We start from the raw sequence: 12,544 nt of genomic DNA, 5'->3' as shown, positions 1-12,544 counted from the left end.
CTGAGTCACTGTAATGAGTGAAAATAAACTGGCTGTGCCAGGCCCTGTACAGCACGTATTTGTGCCTCACCGCACAGGCGAAGAGCATTTCAGAGACCCAGGAGATGGGAATCAGGAGGCAATCAGGAAGGACAGTGCCTGCTTTCTTGGCTTTTGTTTTCTCCCCCTTCCTTTTCTTATCTCCATCCATCCCAGCCTCTCGTCCCGTTAATCTAGGCAACACTAGGGGACTCCAGCATCCTCCCAAAGTCTTTGCACAAATACCACAGCGTGGAATTGTTATTGCAGAGATGACATAAGAATCCAGACATAATGTTTAGCTCCCGGGTTGATTATAATGAAATAGGCAGCATTAAAAAAAAAAAAAAAGAAAGAAAGAAAGAAAGGAATGAAGATAAAAAGAGGCCTCCTTACTTCCAAACCCGAGCCAATTTGATGTGAATTGCAGAGAATGAGATATAGAGCCTCATGATGTCATTTATAGAGTCTGGCCTCTTCTGACTCTGGCTTCGCTTTCAGAGCAGCAATAGTTTTTAACTTCAAAGAGAATATCAAGTGCTTGGCACGCTGCCTGGGAGCGAGTGGAGAGATGCTGGCCCACGCTCCAGGGAGAAGCGGAGATATGGATCTCTGTCAAATATTCCACACTACAGAGACATGGAGGGAGATGCACTACCTCCTTCCCTCGGCGCTTTTGCACCATGGTTGCCCTCACTGCCTTGTTGCAAGATCTTATAAACCAGGTTAAAGTGCCAATTTGCAGTGCAAATTTGCAGGTCCAGCCTGGGTGGATCCTCCTCAATACAGAGACTATGGAGGCAATACCAGCAGAAAACACAGGACCAAGGTCTGTCCTGTCCTGCCAGGTGCACTCACTGGAGGGTGATGGAGCAGAGACTAAGATGAAGACTCCCTTCCTTTATGCCTTACACAGGTTTCATCTGCTTAGACCTACTTAAAGGGTAGTAAGGACCAGAAAAAGTCATCACTCACCGAGATAGCCCTGTGTTTTCTTCTGTAGTGCAGTGACGGGGCAGTCCTTGTGAGCCAACAGGAGCTGTTTAAGTTGAGCAACTTCGTTCCTCAGTAGCATAACTTCATTCTGAGATTGAAAAACAAACATGCACGTATGCATCACTCATGCTCTTGACAGCAGCCTCTAGCAACATAATTTATGCCCTGCAAACTTACAATTTGTTGTCTAATTTGAGATGCCTCTGGCCCAAGAACATCCAAAGCTTCTGGGTTTGGGGAATTTAGTGTGCAAGACATGGACTGCAGCATTTCCCTCCAGCAGCCCCCACTGCTGGCTGGAAAGCCCCTCGCTATGTTAATCATCTAATCCTGGACATACATTTGCCTGAGCCCTCCTGCTAATGCCAACTGCTTGAGTCAGACACTCCAGCTTGCTGTTGGCTCTGATGGAAAACTAAACAGAGCAAGAAGCTGAGTGTACAACCAGCTCAGCCCACGCCAGGCCATGGGGAAACATCAGAGCTCCTCCAAGCTCTCGGTACCTCTGTGACCTTCTTCTGTAAACCAGGTCTATTCCCCTGAAAAGCATATTATTCCTCTATTGAAATGTTTGGAGAAATGGCTGAAACACAGTCAATTGTATTTCAAAATTGCCTGAGGAAACAGTTTCTATAATTATCTGGGGAAGAGATTAAAAATGCCATGATCAGTGCTATTGAAAAAAGCCCACGGCATGAGTCACTAGCCACCAGTGAAAGAAAAAGCCCAGAACGGACACGAGTTCAGTCTTTGCAGACCCTTCAATCCTCGGCCAGTGCTGAGAGCATTAACAAGGGGGCTAACAGCAATGGAAGTGAAGCCTGTATTTTCAGATGTGCTGCACTTCTGCTAGGCATGCTGGGGGTGCTGCCAGAGAGCCAGGGAAACCAAATTCTCCAGAAAAAATCAGTATGGCTGCAGGCCACAGATGCAGAGCCTCCCTGCTCACCCTGGTGCCAGGTCCACCGTGCAGGGAAGGGAACTGGGACTGCTTCTGCTGACCCTGTGCCAGCAGAGAGCTCTCCCTTGCACAGGGGAGGTTTCCACTCTGCAAATACAGCTGCTTCCCAGGGCTTCGGCGCTCTGCTCCTGAGGCTGGCGTCACTCCTTAAGCTACTGCCTTGATGGGCAGAGGCAGAGCCCTTTTGAGGGGGACAGGGAGAGAAACAAGAGCACTGAAGCGCTCTTCCCACATTGCCTGTTCAAGGCAGAGCATCAGGATGGAAAGCAAGGAGTGTAATCTAGGCACAGAGGCAGCAATCCTGCTCCAGAGAGCAGCATCCAAACGCACGTTGTCTCTGCAGCACAGCGAAGATGTTCCCTCTGGAGTGACGGTCCTAACGCTGGCAAAGGGCTGTGCTCAGCCTCCATGGTTACATACTCACGCTCAGCTGGATGTTCTGGGTCGTGAGCTCCTCAGCTTTCTTCTCCAAGGAAGACACCCAGAGCTTGCGTTTCTGACGGCAGCGGGATGCGGCAGCCCGGTTCCGCTCCAGGAACCGCTGCCGGCGCTCGTCCGGGTCTTCATCAACCGTACGTCTCCGTCGCCCGCCGGTGCTGGGGGTGGGCTGGGCAGGGGAAACCTGGAGATGGGGCACGTTAAAGAGAGATACTGAAAAGAAGCTCTGGTGCAGGCAGGCAGACACACACCGGTGTAACTAAGGTTTGGCAGAGGAGATGCCAGCTCTCATGGCTGGGGCAAAAAGGGATTTGCTTTTGCAGAACAGCCAGAACTACACACTGCGGGGATGGACCAAGGGCAGCCCCGGCTGCGATGGGGGAGCTGGGGACAAAGCCCCTTTCACAGGCATTTCTGGCAGCCCTTTCTCAGCTGAGTCTGAAGTGCCCTGCAAACTTCAGGTGTGAATCCACATGAACTCTCTGAGATCCTGAACCTGGTGAACTTGTGAATGTCAGGGGAATTTAGTTAAAACCCAAACTCCTACAGTCAGCTAATGGCACGTAACCATCAGCAGAAGTTTCCTCCCCTCCGTACCAAGGAGCTAATGTGGTAAATGACCACGGGCAACGCAGAGGAAACAGCCTTCCTTTTAATTTCACTTAAGAGACTTTAAAACGCACTTCATGCTGCAATGACTTAGGAGATTCCCACACGGCCAGTGACCACGTATCAGCTGATGGAGGGTAACTTCCAGCTGCAGGGCTGCGAGTGCTCGATCCCGCTCTGACGCACGTAACCACGCAGAGTCAAAGCACCGTCTCCATTTGGGTTCCGTAACTTGTGGAGCACAAACAAATTACAGTTTTTGAGTGGGCAATTTGCTTTAAAAATTAATTTGGGTTGAATTTTCCCTGAATATGTTCAGCTAAACAAACTCTCAGAGGCAACTGGTACAAACGATTTTCTAACGCTGCACATTCCCTGGTTTTAATTCAGGAGAACAAAGGAAAAGTCAGCGAGGGCAAACAGTCCTGCAGACGCAGGCTTGCTGGTGCTTCTGCGAGGGCTCTGTAATTACACTGCCACAATCGGGGAGTGCAGTTACACTTCGGTACTCGCTGTCAGGCAGCATATGGATATTAAACTTTTGGAAGCCTATCTAACTGACGGAGCAGGTGGCGATCCTGATGGAAGGCTGGCATTTGGTTAGCTGGCAGGAGCCAGTGGAGTTGATTGCCTAAGAGGGGAGCGTTTAACCCCAGTAATTGAGCAGGGAGAAGCAGCAAAATATTCTTTCAGAACTCCAGACCTTGTCAAGCAAATTAACATGTTGCTGAAGTTTTCTGCCTGGTGGTGTTTGAGACCATTAGTGCTGAAGCGGCACTGAAAAAACAGGGTTTTTAACCCATTCTGCACACCAGGAAGCCACAAGGTTTTTCTTCTCTTTCCCCAAGGCCCAGAAACCCCCAGCATCTCCAGCCCAGCTTTGTGGGCTAAACAGCAGCAAACCTGTGGCTGAGCTGGGGAAGGGGCGTCAGGGTGCTGGACAAGGATCTGACTCTGCTCTGGACGTGCGGTCACCATTGTGCTGGCTGAGCCCACCACCAAGCTGCTGCCATTCAGTGAGGAAGATGCCGTCAAGCTGGCCTTCAGCCTCTGTTAAAGGAGAAAAAAGGATGTCAGTGGACCTGTTCTCCATGCTGTTAAGACTTTAACCAGCTCCTCCATCATTCAAGGAGCCAGGCCGCTGGGGAACGGGCTCTTCAGGGACTGCGGCTGATTCAAATCCAACAGAAAGCCATCACCATCTGGCCTATGCAAAGACAGACAGTGGCTTCCAACTTAGGCTCAAGCAGGCAGGTGTCCGCATCCCAAAATTGCTACTGCAACTGGCACCGATCCACTCCCCAGCTGGCAGGCTCTGCAGAAAGACCATGGACTGAAAAGGCTGTGGAGCCCAACTGTCCTTGAGCACCCGCAGACAGGTCCTCCTGGGATGGAGTAGGACCTATGCATGATCGAGACCAGGTCTTGCAAGTTCCTTCTCTGGGCAGCCAGACGCATGCCAGCAGGGCAGGATGGCTGTTTCATGGCTCGAACAGAGTTTAAGATCTCTCACCCCACTTGTAGCTCTGATCTGCCCATGAATCCTGCAGATACCTCAACAGGGTATGATGGGAGCAGTGACAACACACCAGCAATGGTGAGCAGCACCACCGCAAGAGGCGGGTTTGCAAACACCTCCACCCTGTCTCAGCCAAAAAAAAGGGGTTTTGCTGCTCTCTGCAAACTTAGGTTTGCCTTCCCCCCTCTGTGTGCACCTAATTTGAGCCACGAAGAGCCAAGAGAGGAAAATTCTTTCGCAAACTTTTAGTTAAAGGGGCCTACATGAAAACCATTACCAGGATCCTTGGATTACAGCACAACATCTCTCCTCTTGGCTCTGCCTTCCTTAAGCCCACCTCCAACCCATCTGTTATCTTGGAACTAGAAGCACCAGCTTTACAAAACAGCCGTGTTTAGGATAGGGCTGAGGTTTTTCTTGACAATAGCGTGCCTGCTCTGCCTGCCAGAGCCGCAGTGCTGATTAGTCTAATATTCCTGGTGGCGGCATTCGTAACACCTGCTCTCGGTGTGGGCAGGCGCTCCGATGGCTGCGCTTGATTTCGGAGAAGCAGTGGCTCTTCGTGAAGGCTGCAGGGAAAAAGCCTCCAGATGGAGTCTCTTCTGGAGGAGCTAGTGAAGACTGAGGAACAATGCTGTGGATGTGACACCCTCCCCGGCATGTACTCGGACCCTTACCATTTTGGCTTCAGAGTGCACTGGAAGTCCTGATGGTGAAATGGACCCGCTGCTGTTGATGGGTGGCCCAGGGATACCAGGAATGTTCGGCACCATGGACATCGGCCGAGCCAGCTATCGGGGAGGAAGCAACGCTTGGGTTATGGAAGCTGAGGTGCTTTCACAAGTGCGCTCCGCGAAGCGGCTCTGTAATAATTCCCCGACCAAGCACATTTATAAATCTTGACAAACGTTCAGCGTTTAACTACTGCCATCAATTATGCCTGCTGTCACTGAAGGCCAGCAGCCACTCCTTTGGTGGCCACGGTGGCTGTTTTGGAATCACCCAGCCATACCAGCCTAGCGCTGAGGACAGGGAGGAGGGCAGCCCTAAAGCCTCCCTCCTTCCCTTCCCTCCCAGAGGGCTTTTCCCCACCAGTACACGAGAGTGGATGGAGAGGGAGGGTACAAGATCCCCTACGGTTCTCTGCCCGGCTCTTATTGCAAAGCTGCCGCAACACCAAGGGTAAGTCACAGTATCCCCTCCTAAGCATGGAGAGCTTTGTCCCTCACCAAAGAGGGGAAAAACCAGAGTTTGCACTTGCTTTTATAAGCCACTCAGGTACGCTGTTGCAAAGCTCTACAAATGCAAGTCGTGTTTCAAGCTATCAGGAAGGTGTGAAGATGTTTCTGTGCCCACAAGCTATGCCAAGCTGCCTGCTGTCTGCCTACTTTGATGTCAACATTCCTGTTACCTGAGGCAGAAGGTTTTGGCCATTACTCACTCAAAACCCAGAAGACATGCCCAGCAGGGCAGACAGGATTCACACGGGCTGCTTGGTCGGGAACTGAAGCGCTCGGAAGACGTACAAGCCACCCACCAGGCAAATCTGCTCGTGAGTTCTGCACCACGGAATATTCTCCGTATGCAAAAAGCACAACCCGCAAGGCTGATATTCAAACAGCTCTTTAGCACGCTGGCGAGGTTAGGGTGGCTTTCCTGGCCTGCAAAGACCAACATGTTCTCTGCAAGCTCGAATGGTTTCAATTGAGGCACGCTGTTCCAAATGGAAGCAGCTAATCAGGGATCCTACAGTTCCCAGCCCTGGATCAATGGCATGAGCCATCTGTCCAGGCAAGGCTTTGTTTTTTTCCAGACTTATTGCCCTCTAGTGTGATCGACATGTTATTACTACCTTGCCAGAGCTGGGCCCCCTCCTCCTCCTCCTCCTCTTCCAGTCATATCTTGCACAGAGGGGGAGATATATTTTAATTTTTACAAAATGGAAGTGTCTGCATATATTTGGCAGGGGAAAAACACTGTCCCCTCCTCTGCCACGCAGAGCTGTGTTGGAAGTTTCTCTCACCGATATAACAGAAGGCATCTGTACGGGAGGGCCTGGGAGGACGGGCATGGTCTGTCCGTTTGCAAGCTGCACGACAAGTGGAAGGGAACCTGTGGGAGACCTGGAGAAACAACAATTCAAGTTCTCATGGATTATTTCAAGTTTATGCTGTCCAGGCAGCCCCATGAGCTCAAGGGCAGAAGCACGAATTAATTCTGGTTCATGGATTTGGGCTCATTTTCCCATTTCTGAATGGCACGTACTAAATGGGTGGGTGCAAAGCCTAGCTGAGCACGTGTTAAGGTAACTCAGCCTTCCGCACACTCACTGCATGGCAGCCAGCACGTGCCAATGTCACGCCGAGGAGACCCAGCCTGCAGCTCCTCGCTTGGGGCTGGCAGCGACACTGATGGCCAGCATTACAGTGTGCCCTGTTTAACTCCTACACGTACGCTGGCTGGCCAAATACACCACAGCTGCCAAAGCCCCAAGACGCGATGCCCACCTGAATAGACAGAAAAACACATCCAGGGGCTGCGGCAACTCCTCCTCAAGGAGATTAAAAGTGCCCTCCCAGGCTGAGCCTGGCACTAGGCAGATGGGGGATCTGGGCATCTGTTCCTGCCTACCAGTAACTTCCTGGCCTGGGAGCCACGTCTGCTGAGCTCCCACGAGAGGGTTTGCAAAGATTTAGCTTTCCATTAACAAGCACTTCTGACTCTGACTCCAGAGAAAATCTCCTAAATATGGAGTCGATGCAGGGCTGGCTTGTGTCTGCTCAGACAATGGCTCTGGGAGACAGAAAGGGTCCCACTCACTGCAGGCTGGGGGAGGAGGCGATTGCGCTGGAGCCTAATTGTGACAAATTAACAATACCAAGAACTTTTTCCATTGCAGATCACTTTGCAGCAAAAGGCGGTGTTTCTGCTTGTGGTGACAAATAGGCACGCATCCCCCTGCCTCCATTTTAGAGTGTCATAAACCTCACCGTGCTCCAGCTCTGAACCTCTGGACTCAGCCTTTCCAGGAGAGCAGAGGAAAAGCCGGAGCTGATCTGCTCCGGACAACAGGGAGAGGAAGGAAACCGTCCCTGCCAGCAAGGGCTGATCTCCCGCTCCTCCTCCGTTCATGACAGCACAGCATGGAGGCAGAGATGAGCCAGGAAGAGAAGAGTAGAACTGCTGGGAGCCTGACTTTGCAGGAGGGAGAAAAAAATATCTGCTGCTGCCTCCTCTGCCGAGCCCAGGAAAGGGGATGGATGAGGCTGGGCTGCCTGGGATCCTTGGAGGAAGCTGTGCTGGCATGGAGCAACGGCAGGGTGGGGAAGCAGGGGACGTGGGTCAGAGGTTGGAGTTCATTGTGCCAATAACTCAGGCTGGAATTTTTAAGGCTGCCTTGGGAACATGAATGCGCAACTCTCATTCATTTCTATTGGGCATCCCAAATCCTCCAGGCTGCTTTGAAAATCCCAGCCTAACAAGCCGAGTTACAGGGAGGTCACAGACTCCCCTCCATCTCTGTCACGCTGACAACCCCACCACGGCCGCCGTGGCCCTAACACAGGGACCTCATTAAAGTTGCAGCCCGACCTCTCCGTAGAGTGCGTTCAACTCTCACACTGTAGGAGGGATCTACCTGCATGGACTGCAAAGGGCACATAAAATCGTATTAAAGTCTAGCTTACTCCAGTTCTGATTTTTTCATGCTTCCAAGCACAAGGGGACTTGGTTCCAAACAGCCCTGCGAGTCTCTGCCTGTGCGGGGTTACAGAAGGAATATAATGCCTTTTCAAAACCCCAGGACAATCACTTAACCCCTTAATGCCTCAAGACAGGATTTAAAACTTTCCGTCAGGAAGTCTGGATTGATGGTGCCAGAGGGTCAAAGCAAAAACACACACAAAAATATGAACTGACAGTCGAAAAAAATGGCCTGGTTAATGTAAGGAGCCAGCCTCAAACAAGGGTAATTAGAAAGAGGCCAGGACCACAGCAAAAAAGAAGCACCCTGACACCAAAGAATAGAAGTGGGCCTAAATATACGTCTCCTGAGGGCCCATTGTAATGTGTTTCCTGCATCCTTCAGGCTCCTTCCTTTTATGTGCAGGGCTGGAGCTACCTAACAGTGTGGCAGGCTCATAACCACTGCAGCGAGTGCTCTGGAGCCTCCGATCCAGATTGTTAAAGGGGCAAAAAGGAGCAGGTCATTAGATCTGCTGAAACAAACAGCTCCCGAGGCAGAAGCTGACCATGAAGGAGGCCAGCAGGTTGCAGAAGAGGTTACACTTCAGAGGCAACAGCTGTCTGAGAAAATCCCAAAGCCATTAAAGATCCAGACAATTTCCTACTGCCAGCTTAACTGAGCTCTCTCCACCGCATCAGGCTGCAAAAGCAACTTGGGAGTCCCCAGTCAGGCCACGCTCCCATCGTAGACAGCGAGTGTCATGTCAACGTGTTTGGGGATTGGGTTTAATTTTTCCCTGCGGTGAGTTTTGCCTCGTTTCGTTACACTTTGACAATTAGTTCCTGCTTTCTGCACTTACACCCCATTCTGCTTTTGCAGACAGTGCTGCAACGAGGCCCTTATGCCCAAGCAGCCGCAGCGGGAATCGCAGCACCTCAGTTGTTCTGACAATCAAGGAACTTATTTAGGTACCTAATTACTGCCCAGGAAGCCTGACAGTACGGGAGAAAAACCTCAGCACACATGTCCCTCCTCTGTACTTACCCAAGCTGTCTGTTGGAAGGGGGAGCCTGGGTAATGACAGAGGTTGGGGAAGGCAGCGTAGGGTGGAGCGGATCATAACCCAAGTGTAGTGGCAGCGAGCCTGGACGCACGATGGCTGGAGTAGGTGTAGAAATGATTACAGGCTTGGAGGTGATCTCCTGAAGAGGATCAACAGACAAAAGGAGACACGCTGTTACTTATTAGCTTAATAATCGCCTGGCTGTCTCTTCCTTCTGATGGCTTAAAAGCAATTTAGGGAAAATTAAGGCACCTTCGCCACAGAAACTGAGGCACGGAGGGGAGCAACTTACCCAAAGCCACACTGATTTGATGTCAGTGCAGGGAGTGGGGCACAGAAGTTCAGACTCCTGCTGCCTGCAGCAGCCTCTGGGAAATGATCCCCCTCTACGAACTACCGCTCCAGCCCCAGCTAGCACCTCTAGGGCGGGAAGTTATTCAGATGAAGAATGTGTCACCTGGACTAACCTGCTCTGAATCACAAGCCAGCCCCCACCAGGATACAGGGAGCCGGTCTCAGAGAAGATGCATTACTTGTTTGGCGCTTTCGCCCTGCCGGAAAAGCATTCCCAGGGTGAACAGCAAGGCCTTCTGCATTAGCCAAATCCACATGGAGACTTAAGGGCAGCAAACGTGTATTTCAGTGAACAAGCTTTTATCTTTCTTTCTAAAATGAGGGGAACCTCACAAGCCCAAATCAGGCCTTGGCACCCAAGCAGAAAAAAACTTGTTCTCAGCCGGAGAAGGAGAAACCAACATCTCCACAGGGCATGGTCAGGGAGACCTACCTTCTCTTTGTTCTGTGGCGACTGCGGGTTAGATGCAGGGCTGTCTGGCGGGGAAGAGTCCACCTCCACCGGCTCTTCCTCCTTTATCTTGATGTCCGGGGTGGAGGGCAGAGACATGTCCAGGGCTCCGGCACTCTACAGGAAAACCAGCCATGGATTGAGAGGACAATTAGCTCATATTGTTTGTGAAACATTCGGCTGCTCCCAGAGGAAGAGCTACAGCTCTGAGCTCTTGCCAAATTATTATTATTTATTTGTACTGAAGTAGCATCTGGGAGCCCGAGGCAGAGAGCGGTGCCGTGCCGCGCCGGCCCCATCCAAACAGAGACAGAGACCTAGGAAAGACGGTCCTTGCCCCAGATGGCACCATTTTGTGGTTTCTCAGTAACACACACACAATTCTTTCCATGGGTTAGGTTTTGGGTTTTTTTTTTCATAAAAGGGCTCTGCTAAGGAGAACAGGTAACAAAGCCAAATGCCTGCGAGTTACAGAAGGCACTTTCATTCACAGAAGAGCTGTAAAGCATTGTATAAATCAGCCTGAATTATTTTATTACCCGATTATCAAAAGCAAACAAAGAGCCATGCAAGTTATTAAATATCTATGAGCGCCCCATTAAAATAAAACCCAACCATATGCCTGAACCTGGCAACTTGCCACCACCCTGGGTTCCAGCAGTGCCACGTGCCCCATTTTAACCAGTTAATGACTTGCTGGGGACGGGAAAAGGGCAGGGTGACAAGGGAGGGGGACTAAACTGAGTGGCCATCTCTCCCCTCGCCAGACCTGGAGAAAGACAAGACCTGGGAGAGGATGGCGTAAGGGAGCACCGGAGGAGCACGCAACAGCGCGAGACTCCGACTGCAGGATGCCGCATTCAATTGGGCTCCAACAGACCTCGCAAATCACCCGGTCCCTCCCTCCGTCTGGGGCAGGAGAAACTCTCCCTAAATCAGTCCTGACAGCTGTTTGTCCAACCTGCTCTCCCTCCCTCCACAATCAATCCCAGCGCTTTCCTTCACTCGCCCGACTGCGGACAGTTCGTCCTAGCATCTAACCTAAACCTCCTCCTTTGCTGCATTTTAAGTCCTCTCAAGGGAGGGAAAATTGCGGCAAGAGGGTAAATCCGGGCATCTACGGATGTTCTTGCTGCTCTCGAGTGGGGTGCGGCTCCAGCGCCTCGGCTCTGCACTGATTTATGCAGGGGCTTTGCTCGTGGTAAGTGCAGTAACCGTTTACCTGCCCTCTTAAGCAGAGATGTTGCACTGGGAATCACAAAGGAGAAGGGATTAACATGCAGGAAAGTTTCAAACCACTTAAAGTGCCTCCAGGGAAGCGCCTGCTGTGCCTATGTTTTTAATTAACATGCTGGTGTAGAGACCACCCTTGGAACTGGAGGACAAAACATAACAGCAGCAACTGGGCTCGATGCGGCCAAATGTTGAAAGCATCTCAGAAATGCAGGAGGCAGCTCTGGCCAGGTTCGGTGAGTGACAAGCCATCTGGGCCTGGGGACCTCGCCTGTGCAGAGATTTTCTAGGAGGGATAATGCTTTCCCTAACGCCTGAAACCATCCCAAGCTTCACGCCGCCGCGTTCGCCTGGCTGCCAGCGGAAATATTTAGACTGCAGTCATCCTAAAGCAAAAAAGGAAAACAGCTAACAGCCTAAGGATCATAGCTGCAGCTATTAGATAGCACAGCCCAGGAGATGGGTGGTCTTACATATAAAACAACTGGCTAGACTGTGGGCTGCTCAACCATTTATATGTGAAACCACAAACGAAAAGCTACCTTCTCCCAGCGCTCAGGGTCTGGGCTGCAGAGAACAAAAGGCAGGGAATTCAGAGCATAAAATGCCACGCAGCCCCGACAAGGCCCTGCAGCATACCAATGAGAGAGATCAATTTATGCTTTAAAGAGCCCTGTTATTAGGAGAGCGGGTGAAAGACAGTTTTCAGTTTTAATTCTGAATTCCTCCGTTCCCCATCTCAGTGAAGATTTACGTGGCTGTGCTCCTGCAGTTTATTTCCAAGCAGCGCCGCTGACTGTGAGCGTATGTACATACATATATCAATTTAGTAAATGTATGTGCCAGTCTAAGAGCCCAATACGCATCTGCTGCTCCTCAGATCCTGGAAAGGTGGTGTGTGGGGGAGAAATGTCCTTAATTAGCTGCTATCTGACGAGATCCTGTTGTCCTTCAGACCCTTGCGCTCCTGAGGTTGGCAGGGGCAGCCTGAATCGATAGGGTTTGCATATGAGGGAGCTCTTTGTTAGAAAAAGGCTCACTCCTCCATGGAGCTCCGCTCTCTATTTGCATGTACTGTGACACTGTTCAAATGCTAAAGGCACATGGCTAAGCTTGGTCCCTTCCCTGCTGACTGCACCTTAAAGGCATCATCGTCAAGGATCTTGAGCCCTGAGGAGGCTCTGAGTGAATTTTTGCCCAGATCCTGAGCACGGAGT

The 12,544-nt window shown here is 51.0% G+C and overlaps 1 protein-coding gene across 6 annotated transcripts in view; it reads right to left on the bottom strand.

Annotated features, from left to right (window-relative positions):
• Positions 1 to 12,544, bottom strand: part of LOC115351160 (cyclic AMP-dependent transcription factor ATF-7) — a 70,408-nt gene that overhangs the window by 7,558 nt on the left and 50,306 nt on the right. For 5 of the 6 annotated variants that reach the window (XM_030037621.1, XM_030037624.2, XM_030037625.2 and 2 more), the window contains 7 exons: positions 10,077 to 10,211; positions 9,271 to 9,428; positions 6,565 to 6,664; positions 5,219 to 5,332; positions 3,926 to 4,072; positions 2,400 to 2,597; positions 994 to 1,102 (listed from right to left, as the gene is read on the bottom strand). In XM_030037621.1, the coding sequence (XP_029893481.1) occupies positions 994 to 1,102; positions 2,400 to 2,597; positions 3,926 to 4,072; positions 5,219 to 5,332; positions 6,565 to 6,664; positions 9,271 to 9,428; positions 10,077 to 10,211 (961 nt within the window). Of the gene's footprint in view, positions 1 to 993; positions 1,103 to 2,395; positions 2,598 to 3,925; positions 4,073 to 5,218; positions 5,333 to 6,564; positions 6,665 to 9,270; positions 9,429 to 10,076; positions 10,212 to 12,544 lie in introns of those variants that run through there. The other variant, XM_030037626.2, reaches the window with a different exon arrangement.

The sequence above is a fragment of the Aquila chrysaetos genome, chromosome 15 (assembly GCF_900496995.4).
Source record: "Aquila chrysaetos chrysaetos chromosome 15, bAquChr1.4, whole genome shotgun sequence".
Lineage (NCBI taxonomy): Eukaryota > Metazoa > Chordata > Aves > Accipitriformes > Accipitridae > Aquila > Aquila chrysaetos.
The sequence above is the reverse complement of the archived record's forward strand: the minus strand, read 5'-3'. Positions and strand labels throughout refer to the sequence as shown.